General features: G+C 33.2%; 1 protein-coding gene across 2 annotated transcripts in view; it reads left to right on the forward strand.

The window, feature by feature from the left end:
* The window catches only part of LOC123675033 (protein suppressor of white apricot), a 28,248-nt gene extending 15,953 nt beyond the window's left edge, over positions 1–12,295 (forward strand). The window contains exons 7-11 of one of the 2 annotated variants that reach the window (XM_045610263.1): positions 1,494–2,180; positions 2,363–2,833; positions 4,595–4,844; positions 6,034–6,255; positions 12,086–12,295. In XM_045610263.1, the coding sequence (XP_045466219.1) occupies positions 1,494–2,180; positions 2,363–2,833; positions 4,595–4,844; positions 6,034–6,255; positions 12,086–12,194 (1,739 nt within the window). In that variant the 3' untranslated portion in view covers positions 12,195–12,295. Of the gene's footprint in view, positions 1–1,493; positions 2,181–2,362; positions 2,834–4,594; positions 4,845–6,030; positions 6,256–12,085 lie in introns of both variants that reach the window. The other variant, XM_045610261.1, reaches the window with a different exon arrangement.
* The last annotated feature ends 1,938 nt before the right edge of the window (positions 12,296–14,233 follow it).

Genomic DNA, 14,233 nt, shown 5'->3' on the forward strand with positions numbered 1-14,233 from the left:
AAACATTTATAACAAACTGATTTGATAAAGCGCTATAAAATATCGAGTAAATGGTCAAAAACACCGCCTTCTTGTTGAACACATATTTGGGCCCTTCTATTGACACTATTGATTCACAAAATGAATGTGGCTAGCGGAATGGCTTGTATATATATTTAAGATGGAAATTATCGTTTTGTCTATTAATATCAAATAGCTTAGTGGTGTCGATTGAGTGGTGCTATATGATGATTATGGGTTTCACGAGTTCACATCCCAGCGCACTTTTTTCTTTTAACTGTCTTATTTTGCTATTAGTAACAAAATATTGTCATTCGTATAAGTACAAAAAATGGTTGTTTGGACAATCGTGAGGTTTATTCGACAAAACAAATAAATTTTTTGTACTAGTGAAAGAAATAAATATTTCGAAATGAGTCACTCATTTTCCACTTTAGGAAAAAAGGTTATATGAGCTTTGTTGTTGAGAATGTTATTACGAATCGAAATGGATGAAAAAATATAGGGTGTTCCATTGAAAAAAATATCATTTCATGAAATATTATGACAACGCGACTGTCAATTTTTTGTTTGTTTTCGGCATCGAGAAGACCACTAAAAATGCTACTAGTTCGCCCATTCAACCGACATCGTAGCATCAATAATAACGGAGTTAGCAATGGTGCCGACTTAATTTGAAACACCCTGTATATGTGCGTTTGTAATCATTGATCTGATCTGTTATATATTTATTTAATAAGTGTGAAATCTTTCAGGATGAGTATTGTAATATGTTTTTCTTATACATATGTACTTATGTTATATTTGATATATTCCTAATTCAAATTTATGACTAGTGATTTAAATATTTTGATGGCCTTAAATAAACTATCTATTTTCATAATGGCGATGAGAAGTTGCATAGATAGTTGTATCAGTATGTGAATGTTTCTTCAAAATATTCTAACTACGCAAGTTGTTGGTTCTGGTTATTGTTAGATTAAGAAAATGTATTGCGTTGTTTTTTCATTTTCAGAAATGAATTTATTCATCGGGTGAATGTTATTGATAAACCCTGTAAACAAAGAGACTTGTCTATTTGTACCTTTGAAGCAACATATAATATTGTCTACGTATCTATACTAATAAAGGAAGAATTTCGGCATAGTGTTAGATTGAATTTTGGATTCCAAATTATTCATGAAATATCAGCTAAAATTGAACTCAAGGTCTTACACATATAATCAACCCCTTGTGGCCAATTCTAGCTGAAACTTTCTTCTGTAATTTGGAATTCAAAAGATTAGTGGAAATTACTTTGTTTTATTATTTCATCTAGATAAATTTTCTCATTCAATATAAATTTTTATCATTTCCAGAATATTATCAGAAAATTTCATCACGGTTTATTTTTTGAACATTTCCTCAAAATATATTTATGAATTTTCTATTATCTGTTTATCAATGTGAAAAGCATGGTAATGGAAGGAACTAAACAAATAATATTTTTTCAGGTGATCCCTCTTCTAATCCTGAGTCAGTGGATCCCAATATACAAGCTTTCATCCAACAAATGATGTATTCCCAATATATACAGCAAAGTCAAGCTCAAGAGCCTCAACAACAATCATCAAATCCTTATGCGCAAATTGTATCAAATTTATGTAAAGAAATGCCACATCCTCCTAATTTGAAAACTGATATATCGAAGGATCCTATCATATATAGCGAAAGAAAAGAACCTGTATCCATTTTTTCTGCAAATGAAACAAAAATCTCAAATGGCGAAAATTCTAATGAGAACGCTTGTAATCTAGGAGATTCACTAAGAGATGATTCTCCTAAAAAAGCTGCATTGTCTTTAATACAAAACTATGCTTCTGATTCTGAAGAAGAAGTAAGTGATAGTGAACAGGAGTTGAGAAATTTTAAAATACCAGATGAAGAGACAAAAGTGGTGATCGACAAAATGGCAGGTTATGTTGTGAAAAACGGTGGAGATTTTGAGAAGATTGTTAAATCTAGACAAGATCCTAGATTTATATTCCTCAAGGAAGACCATGAATTTCATCAATATTACCGACACAAAGTAGAAGAAGAACATATAAAACTGAGAGAAAAAGTTAAACCTAATGAAGAAGCAGAAATCAAAGACTTACTGAAATACAATGCTGGTAAAATCCGAGAGAAAAAAATAATAGGTTAGTTTATTACATTTTTGCTTATTAAGTAATAATTGTTCCTTCCTGAAATATATCCCAGTTCATGTTTTATGATTGTCTTCATTATTCCATCTTTGAAATACTCCTATCGTAAATTATATTGATAACTGAAATAACAAATGATAAATTCCTGAGAAAAAATTATATCTCTTAATTTTTAGCGCCAGTTAGCTTCTCTATAAAAAAACCTAAGGAAGAACCACCAAAAGAAATCAAAAGCGCGCTTCCAGTGGATGAAGAGACGGACGAAGAAGAAATTAACAAGGAAGAAACTATACCACTGGCTCCTGTAAATCCTCAACCTCCAACTTTAATCTCTAGTAATACTACAAAAAAACCATACAGGATAGATACATCATTAATTTCTAGGGAAAAAGAGAATGAATCTAAATCGAATGTTTGCACATTGAGCAATCGTTCGGAAAATAAATTTGAAAAATTGGAACAAAACAAGAGTGGTAAGACAGAAACACAAGATAAAGATCAGAAATCTGTCACTGAGAAATGTGTAATAAAAGAAGAAGAAAAAAGTATTGTCCATTCCAAAACGGAGAATGCTTCTGAAAAAGATGATCCAATTTTAGAGATGATTGATTTGACAGAAGATGAAAAGAATATTGATTCAATTAGAAGTAAGTTTTCAATTAAGTCATAAAAATGTATTCAATAATATTTTCCGTTTGCTGAAAACAGAAAGTTATTTCAGAACGTTGCACTCCGAACCATTCGCTTTATCATTTCGTCAGAAAGTAAGAAATTTTTGGAATTTTGAGTTGGAAATGTTCTTGAACGAAAATCTTCGACTCACTTATGACGAATCCGTCCTCAAATTCGAATTTGGCCGGGCTTGTGTCCGTAAACATGATAACCCACAAACAAAAAAAGGTGAAAACTTTTTTGTTTTTCAAAATACCGCTGCCAAATTTGTTAATGGACAAAATTCAAGTAGAGGTTCCGTAAATATATCCGTTCGAAATGTTGTTTCTCTGGTCATTTCAAAACTTCAAATGAGATAAAGATGAAAATTTGTATTTGGATGTAGAATAGCAATTTTAAGTGTCCATGCGTCAGGGGAAAGGGGAAGGTAGCGCAAGGGCTCGACGCTCTGTGTACTGAAACAGTAAAAATACTGACTGGTACGCTTTGGAGCTGTACTGAGGAGCTCCGAATGGTGACTGAAAAAAAAAAAGTATTCTTTGAACATGGATGAAAGATTTATTTATTCTTTACTTTGTAAAAAAAGCGTTCATTTTTAATTATAATATTCATTTCCTAATTGGCTTCAACATATAAAAACATAAGTAAAAACTTCAAATATAAAAAGAGATTTTCATAATAAGCTAATTAATAACTATTCTATTTCCAAAATTCTCAGATTCGTGTATGTAGCTGAGGGTCAACCAATGCATGTACCTATTTTCAAACCAATCCTTAATTTCTAATTTTTTGGTTCAAAGCTAAATACTATCTACGAAATTTAATTTAATCAAAAAAGGCATCAATTTTATTATTTGGAATGCCCAATTTAGTTTCCTCTATGAAGATATATTTATTTCCTATTCAGAAGCCTCCAATTTTCTTTTGTATTGTCCCGAATTTAAAACTAATTTGTGTTCGATATAACCTCGAAATCTAAAATTCCTATCCCACAGAATTTAGCGTACTTCATTTCTTCATCTTTATATTAATATTATTGTAATCCATGGTCCACAGTTCGCACCATTTACTTATCTAGACGGAGTGAAAGGTTAAGCACCAGTGTATCTGGTTAGGATTTACCGAACGCTTTGGGGGCTTACTGTGGGAATGATGCGAACTCTGTGGCATATACCTATGGAGGGTAGAGATCTCTACTTTTCATACATATAATGAACGCAGTAACAGAATCACAGAATATAATATTGATAAATAATAACAAAATTTAAATTTATTTTGCTATGATTCTTTCAAATATGTACAATATTTTTTACTGCATTCTTCACCTCAATTGTTTGCAGTTTTGGAATTATAATTTTTTCAATATTATTATTTCAATATAACCCCATAATTGTTTGTATGTGCGATTCAGTGGCAGGGAGCTAGAGTTTGACTCAGAAAAACTAGACTCAAATCTACTATTTTCCAAGATTTGATAAGCCTTTTGTTTTCAATTAAGCTTACAAGTTAAAAAGTGATAAATAACCTATAGTCTAAAGTTTGCAGTCTTTTGGATTTTTATTGCTACTTTTTATCAATCAACCACCTCTCCCTCTCTCGAAATTTAAAATTTCATGATATCAATTAGATGAGCCGTTTGGGCATGAAAAGGTTGAAACCAAACGAAAATAGATTCGGATTTATTATATCAATATGGATAGTTACATGAATTTTTTTTCAAAATGCATATTTTACAGATGCAGATATATTTGATTTGAATCCTGAAAAAAAAGGAGCCATCAGAGAAAATCGTGCATTACAGCTAGAAAGAAAACGAAAAGCCTTAGCTTTTCTGAAATTGAAATCTGCTTTCAATGATATAGACCATTTACCAGACGGTGGGAAAACTATTCCTACCATTGATTTGTCTAACATCCAATCGCCAAAAAAGAAATACATATCGTCAGAAGGATCTGATGATGACAAGAAGATACGTTTTCGAAAGAGGTTAGTAATCTTAACACAAAATTCATGTTTTTTATGATAAAATAATTTTTCAACAATATTTCGAAGCATGTTACATCTTTATGTTGTCTTTTTTGCACACGTCACATCAAGAGTTTTGTTTGGCTGCATAACTAAATTCTACTTCCAACCTATTATAACCCCTTACCGCGCCATTTTTTTTTTGTTTTGCTATTTTCTTATATGTTCTGTATTATATACAAAAGAAAGTTAAGAAAAATCCCGCCGCAAATTTCCCGCTGAAAAAGCTGATATGATTTGTGCCAAATATGACACAAATTGCGGTTAAGGGAACTAAAACATTGTACTTATTCAAATAAATTTATGTAAAATAGGTTGTAATACAGTGAAATTATAGTAATTTCCGTAACAAGTCCGGAAAATAGGGTTTTTTTGGACGAATAGACAAAAAAAAAGTCTGTGAGCCCAATAAAAAATTGAATACCCGTTTTCATTAATTCAATTTCAAACTAGTTATACCTATATTGTATTTCTCTCAAAAAATGTGAACTAAATTCAAAATTTGCAATTAATTTTATCTAAATATTTCAGAATTTATCAATATTTTGAATATGTACCATCAACTTAATCAAATCAATAAACAATAATGTCAAGACCTAAATGAATTGAGACCAAAACATGAACTATAGCCGCACAATAACGATATACAATTAAAAAATGTATGACAAAAAATGGCTTTTGTTAGTTTTATGACCCCTTCGCCACTGTTAGAATATAGTCACTATACTGAACGCTGAGAAGCGAGAGTGCTGAAAGTGGAACAGGCCGCGTTTACGTTTTTGAACCAATCATTTGTTGGAAAAATGTTGAAAAAGGCCTCTTCCAAATTTGGCACAGTACGCGGTAAGGGGATAAGATAATGTGTTCAGTTTTATGATATTCTTTCAATATATCTACAGAAGTGTACTTTAAAATAGACAAAGGCAACTTTTATGTTTCACATAAAATGAAATTTCATAACTTATATCTATAAAAAACTAGTAAAATCTTTTTTATTCAACCAATCGAATTTAGTCATATTGCATATTGTATCATATACAATACAAAATAAAATTTAGAAAAATGCTTTTTTTTCAGTACCTGTCATTAAAGAATTAAAATATACAAATTCAAATTTGATTTTCCGGTAATCAATTTTCATTTCCAGAAGTAGATCGAAGACAAGGAATTACAGCCACTCTAAAAGTTTTAAAGATAGTGAAAAAAGCTTAAGTAGAAAAGATAGAGAAAAACATAGAAAAATTAGGGCTCCTAGGCTAGATAAAGACTACGATAGTGAAGAAAGCGAGAAGGAAGATGGTGAAATGTCAGATGAAACAAATGACTCGAGATCTAGGAAATCATCACACAAAAAGAAAAAATCCCACAAGAGGTAAATTCATATCATACTATTGAATTTATGCATAACCCAAGGAGAAAAATCAAGTATCTTACCTAATTTTTTATTATTTTCTATTTATCGCAAAATGTATCAATTCACGATACTATACATACAATATAATTGTACTCCAAAACCAATGGGTAATAATTCCATATTTTGAAACTGATCGCGAATTTTGAACTAATAAATAATCATAAAAAGAAAAAATGCAAAATAATCTTTAATTTTCAATAATATATAATACAAGCTTCTGATTGCAATTTCGTTCGTGGGGAAATGTCGAATCCTTTAATGACATTGGACAATTGTATCTAGAAGGTTTTAAATGTCTTTGGAACCAGGAGTTGAATATGTGAAAATACTTGGAAATATGTTGAAAAGGTTTTTAATTTTTTTTTTGTTTGGCTTTCACTGCGTCATTATTCAAGAATTTGTTCTCATGAAACGTTAAATCATGAATATCTCAAATATGGTACATTTTCCCAGGAGTGTAAAAAAGTAAGTATTGTGAAATATGCAGCTCCAAAAAAACCTGTAGAAACAACAAAAATCAACGTGAAATTGACATAAACACAAACATTCTAAAAATTCATATTTAATTTTTTGTCCTATCATCCTTCTTGTAACGCCCATGCTAATTTTTTTTTGTTTAATCAATAATAATATTTATTTTAAGAATGATCATCATACAAAATGAATGGAAAACAGGTCAAGTTTCAATACTCAAAAAGTTCATAAAACACTATTAACATTTATATTATGTATATACTTGAAAAACATCTTTAAATTCATTAAATGTATATGGTTGCCAATTATATCCAATCTCTTGTTAAAGGTGAACTCAACTGTATACACATTTAAACTTTAATTATTAGTAGACTTTTGTCTTTAATTCAAACTTATATGTATATCAACATGAAAACATAAACATAAAATATTGAACAATATCTCATCAATTTTTAAAACACTTTCCTATGGATATATAAAAATAAATAAGAACCAAAAAATTTAATATCATTGTTTAAGAAAATTTTGAATTTATTCATTTCAATCATGTCTGATATGATCAAATTTAGCATTGGCCAGCAATGGGCTTTTTTTTCAAGATGTCCATTTTCACTTCATCTTCCTCATAAATTGCAATCTTACAAATTCTAGTTTTTCCTCCATGATGGGAGTACCCAGTAAATTAACTTTTTTTTGTGGTACCTTTTTCAACGTTCTCATTCTCCTCATCAATTTTTAAAAGTTTTCTCGAATCGCCGATTTATGTCCAATCTTGAGTTATCTCATTATAATCCCTGTTTGTGCTTGGATTATCATCGGGTTTATTTTCAAGTAATTGGAAATTCTCTTCGCTTTTGTCGATGCCACAAATCATTATTTCTTCTTCATCAATATCAATGACATGGACGGACGCTTTTCCATTGATCTCAATTATAGCATCATATAGATTGCTTAAGGTACGGTTTCCTCGGACACTCCGTCGACCGTCACGTTTCGTGGACTTTATCTCGACCAATCGCAATTCTAGCAATTTCCTAGCTGGACGGAGCCTGAACGCTCAGCTGATAGCCGCGGCTAGACCGCGGTTAGGTCACAGCGGCTTCGTACAGTTAAGCGTGTCTAGAACAACGGTGCAAGGCACCGACGTGATCGGCGGCACCGTACATGCGTATGTAGCCTACCAATAAATTAGTCGCAGTCCTTCTAATTCAAACCACTTCAGGCGGCAAGCGCTATCCTCTACAGCATACGGCCATAGTATAAGGAAAGGATAGTAAGCCAACCGCCGTTTGACGGCAAGGAAATAGTCACCAGGGGTCGCTACTGTAGTTGGATTTCGTGACTACCCAAAGTGGAGAAGTAACTAGATAATAGATGGCGCTGAATCATGAGCTATAGATGGCGCAGAAATAATACGATAATTCATTCAGTGTCGTGGTTGAAAAAGGGTCGCATGACATTGCCAACAATTTTTATGTTATTATTAAGTTACCACTACATTTGAATATTCGAATATTCATTGAATATTTATTCAAAATATAGAAATCTTCTGACCACTCTATTTCAAATATTTTAGTTCTTCAAAATAACACCAATTTTTTCAGAGGGCTCCACTTTACGGACCAATTTTTGACAGTAAAATTCGAGTTAAACGTGAGTACAACTAGATGGCGCTCAACATCAACAAAATCGAAAAAAGCACTACACTGGCTTACTATCCTTTCCTTATACTATGATACGGCCTAGACGTAAAGGTCAACGGAGGGTCCGAGAAAACCGTATCTTAAAACTGGTTAGGCCTTCTCCTTGAAGTTCTTTCCCTATCACTTCAACACTATTTTCAGGAAGTAAATTATAAGTTCCTCCACCTGTCTTTATTATGTTCCTTGTTTCCTCTGAATATTTTTGTTTTGTCCTATTCTTAATATTGTTAAATTTTTCCTTCAAATTTTTAAAAGACATTTCATTTCGATAAAATGACAACTGTTGCTCTTCATCTCTTGTAAAATTCTCCGATCTTGCCGTCTTACAAGCAGAAACTTCCATTTTGCTGCAAGAAATATATTTTATAAATACCATTTAACAAATACATTGAAACATTTAATACTTACATCATTAATCTCTCCGAATAATCATAAATACCCAAAGTATTCATCTAAAATTCAGTAACCAAAATTTCCTAATGTAAACAAATTTTAGGTTGACTTTAGTTTTTTCTTTTGGTGTTATCCAGATTATCCAGAAAGTAACTAGAATCCATGGGTCGAAATACTTTTCAAAACATAGGCAATTCTAGTTACTTTCTTAACTAAAATCATCTCGTGGTAATTTGACCAACACTGACAAAAGTTGTTGTGAAACCCAAATCAGCCCAACCCATGGTTAACAGAAAAGCTTTTTGTCAAATTTCTAGAAAGTTAACTTGACCTTGTAAAACCTGCCCACAATGTCTAGGTCGAGCCGGGATTGTCATCCCATGACTCAAAAGAAAGATATCTGCGCATTGTGACAATGGCATTCATGGACTTGACTCTCAATCTCTCTCTAGAGACGGAAATTCCCAAAAGATACAAACTGGAACCTTTGGAGAATAACTGTCCCCTTCGAGTAAAAAAGGGACTAGAAAGCTTAGTAGGCTCAAGTTCATGAACCCATTGGCAGGTTAAAAAGCGAAGTACAAGGAAAAGATGTAGAGTATGGAGAGTTGAGATGAGGAGAATAATCTTTCCGTTTTAAAAATGACCGTTGAACTGACCCAAATTGTAGACGCTAGTGTAGCTAAAGGGTGAATTTCATAGGAAACGTCATAAACAACTGATGGAGATAAGGCAATAAATACACAAGGATGAATATATGTTCGCCTTTTTAGATTGGTTACCTTTCTTAATTCGTTTTCCGTTGGACACTTTCTCAACACTTCTACCATAAGAGATTATTCTCCTTATCTCTACCCTGCATAATGTTGAGGCTAGAGTAATAATCAATTACCGACGACATTCGAAAGATGGTCATTGCTAAGCAGAACTGGTCTCTCAAAAAAAAGCTAAGCCTCAGTGGCTTAGTGGGAATCTTTATATAAACATTGAATAGAGGAGTCAATTAACTTTATCCAGCCTCAAAATCCGAAGTGAAATGGCAGCCAGAATATTTCCATACTCTGACAAACTGACCATCTTATGCTCATGGCAGAAAACAATAGGAAAACTCAATTTCTGCTTAAGCAGGCGATCCACTTCTACGAGTCTTGCCAACTAAGAATGATAAACCTGAAAATTCCGAGGAAGGCCAACCAAATGTTAAGACGGGCAAACAAAGAAAATGCTGAAACTACGTACGTACATCATCAACGGGCCCGTAATTGCGTTAGTGAACAATGAACTCTATACAGTCATCATTTTCTTATTTCTCTATATTTGTTGCTGATGGTTTCCATTGATGTTTGCAACCATATTTCTGTGGTCTCCACGATCGCAATTGTGCCATATATGAAAAAACGCTCAAAAATTCCGACTAAATATTCATTTTCATCAAATTTGCATTAAAAACAAAAGCAGACAATCAAAGAATGAAAAGTATCCTATGTACCGCAAAGTTGTGAATACATACTTCAAAATAACTCAGTGATCATCCTAAGAGACAAAAAAGAAATGGAGAATATGACACGAATGTGAGGTGGAAAACATAAACCGATGGGAACGTAGACGAAGAAGAGTATAGAATGAAAAGTCTTCTGACGTGTTCATTCATAAGGTTGGCAAAAATTGACAGAGATGATAACCCAAAAACTCGAATGACTCTTAGGAAGAGCTTTAAATATATGGAAAAAATGCTGATATTCCAAGATATCTGAAAAGTTAGAACAACTTAGGCCTTCATTATGTAAAAGAAGAAGAAGGAAAAAGTTTTACACTAAAATGGGCTACACTCTACCCAACCTGGACTTGTCGACAGCCCACCTTAGTCAGGTTGGATGTGAAATCGAGCTGTGTGTAGCTGTGTCCGCCAATCCAAAAGTCCAACCAAGCAACCTAATTAGATCGTGTGTATCGGTGACGGGGATCGTTTTCTACTGGCAAAACTTTTTCCATTTACGCATGTTGGCAATACCAACCAACATATACTTTAATTCGCGAAATTGCCAGAGCCTCAAACTTAATTACCATTCGAATATATCATTCAAATACTATTGATTTTTCTTACTCTATTCTTATTGAATTATTTCTGATTTTGGTGACGTGATCAACAAAAAATTGTATGAAGCTCAAAATTATAATTTTATATCCAAGTTTCATATCATTCAATCAATTCATAGCCATATAAATTCAAGAATTTGAAATTATCAGGATCCCTTGTCGAATTTAGCTCATTTAGAGCATAACCGCGATATTCGAGATCAGAATCTACTCTAAAAATTTCAAGTTTCTAGATAGGTAAATCCACTCGAGGAAGAATGTCTGTCGTTTCTTGTCGCAGACACGGACAACTCGTCATCGGTGAGTCGAACCTTATCGCTCGAGGTCGAGACCATTAGCGCCCCAAACATCGTTACGAAATGATGGCACTCTGTTGGCAGAACGGATACCATGAATTAAGGACTCGTATCAAGAGGTTTCAATTTCCTGAGTGCCTTCGTTTGGGATATACAGGGTGATGCTCATCTTATGAGTGAAATTTCACAGTTCAGTAACTAATTAACTAACTAATCGACCGAATAATTTCAAATTTTGAAGTTTTGTCACCCTTTACTATCGCCTTTCTTCAATATTTCTGATATCGAGTAAATCAGATCCGGTATAGGAAAATTTCAGACTTTTCCTATTTTTGTGAATATTGGATCTTATTGTACGTGAACGTTATGATTTTTTTTCCGTTTTCGTAACCACAAAGAATTAATTCATAATCAAAATATTACAACTCTGCTTGGCACTAATCAATAAACATTCCCTCATGAGTGAATTTTTTTAGTTCAATAACTCTTCAACTAATTCACCGAATAATTTCAATTTTTAAAGTTTTGACATTCTTCACTATCGACATCCTTCAATATTTCTGAAATCGTGTAAATCAGATCCGGACTAGAAAAATTTCAGTTGTTTTCTATTTTTGTTAATAGGGTCACCCTGTATATGTATGTAATTCTATAATTATATCATATATGATAATATCCATTAAAAAATTATGAATTTCCACCGAAATTGTGATTTTTTTGAAGAAATTAATGGTTTGAATAGAGATTAATGAATATTTCTTGCCTTGTTATATGACACATTATGGTGAGCGGATAAAATCAATTAATATACTAATTTTTTTTCAGGAAACGCGCTAAGAGTAAACATAGTTCCAAAACCAAAAAGAAATTCAAGAAAGATATGAAAACTGTGCCTTCAAGTTCGAGTGATTCAGAACAATCAATCCATAGTTAACAACTCAAATATACTGTGATGTTAAGTTTGAAATTCCAAGAAAACTATAAAACTGTATATAAATTGATTTATGAATAAATACAAAATTTTTTTAATTTTAATTTTGTATTTTTTATCTCCTTGTTGAAGCTGGGAGTGTACCGAGCCATCAACTGGAGCTTCAGCTGAGCAGAAACTCATAATTACCGTCGATTACTTGGGACTTGCTCATAAAATATTGAAATAAATCATAAAACCAGTATAAGTTCAATCCTATTTTGATTGAATAATATAAATTTAAATAAATCTTCAAAGTGTGGGTTGTGGTCCTTATAGTGTGACTAAAGTAGTTCACGGCCAAGGAGAAATTAGGGAAATAAAATAACGGGATGAAAACACTCATTCAATTTATTTCAACCCACTACGAATGTATGAAGAAGATGATATTTAGATCTTATCGATTTTAAGGGTCGCTGGACACTTGGGTCGTTGCGGCTCGTTCGCAGGTACTTTTTCGCCGGTCTCGGGAACAGATCTGAAAATCTTCACTCTTCTCGTTGTCGGTGCAAGTGTTGCACATATGTTGTAGTTGTAGACTGGACTGAACTCAATTGAATTATTCGCCCTGAAATGCCGAGTTTTATGGGCATTCAGGCCGTTCTCCATTCGACCGTTAGCAAAGCCTTTTAACAGATCCCTTAGGGGTGTTGCTTTGATCATTCCAACTTTTTGCACCGAGTTCTTCTGTTTTTAGCATTCTGGTTCGAAATTTAACTCAACTCGAATATTTTCTGGAATCTATCGATTCCCTACAAAAGAAAAAATCTAAATACTTTTTTGCTAATGTACACTTGTTGATGGACATCTATGTAATATTTGATTTTTATCATTATATTACATATATACTCACTAAGTCCCAGTTGCTTGATATTCCTGTTGAGATGATAATTGGAATAGTTTTAGATGATATCATTACCACTGACACTTTCTCTGAAATTCGAGGTCCCTATATTTTGAAATTTTTTCGACCTCCTTTTGACGCAGGTTGTTGTTATTTGGTATTGCTACGTCGGCGGGTAATGCTGCCTTTTGATGTTTATGGACTAGCAATATATCTGGTCTGTTGAGAGGGACTGTTTTATCAGTCAAAACTGTACGATCCCAGTACAGTTTATAGCGTTAGTTTTCCAGGATGGTTTCCGGTTGGTAGTTGTAGTATGGCACTTTTTCAGAATGAATTAGTTTTAATTTGGTTTCCTTTTTCTTGGTGTAGTATCTTTCCTACTGCATCGTGTCTCTCTTAATATCCATTTCCTGCAAACATTTGACATCCTCCCGTGATATAGTGGATTGTCTCATTCGTTGGACACCCATAACGGCATCGATCGTCAGTAATAAGTTCGATCCTTTAATTTCTCGTTGAGATCACTTGATCTTGGATGGCTAAAAGAAATCCTTCCGTTTCTGGATACATCGCACCTGTTGTGAGCCAATAGTTCGACGCTTCAATGTCGACATGATCCTGGTTCACATCGTTGAAATGTCGTCCATGTAGGGGCTTTTCTCTCCATCTTTGCAGTTTTTCGTGGATTGTCTGGGGGTTGTATGACAATTGCTCCTTATGCAGTTGTGAAGGTGTTGATTCGTCTGCTTCACAAAGTACTTTGTAGACCTCTGACGTGCCTGATTTGTCTTTGAAGTATGTTCGTGGGCATTCAATTTGCCCATTAGCAAGTTCCATGATGTCTGGCAGACATCTGCCTCCTTTAGGCAGTGTCGTCCTCTCAATGCTACTTTTCGGATGGTGCTTGTGCGCTTTTGTCATCAAGGTTCTCAAGTTTGCGTTGCAGGTTTTCTATATCTGTTTTGCTCCATGGAATTATACCGAAAGAGTATGTTAGCATTGAACATGCATATCTATTGAAAGCTCTCGTCATGTTCTTGCTGTTGAGGTTTGTTTTCAAAATTTTGTTGATTCTCCTAATGAACTCAGTTGTTAAGTCTTCCTTCATTCTTTGATGGTTTATTCGTCGGTTTTGTTTCATTCCTAGGTATTCATA

Source organism: Harmonia axyridis, chromosome 3 (genome assembly GCF_914767665.1).
Source record: "Harmonia axyridis chromosome 3, icHarAxyr1.1, whole genome shotgun sequence".
NCBI lineage: Eukaryota > Metazoa > Arthropoda > Insecta > Coleoptera > Coccinellidae > Harmonia > Harmonia axyridis.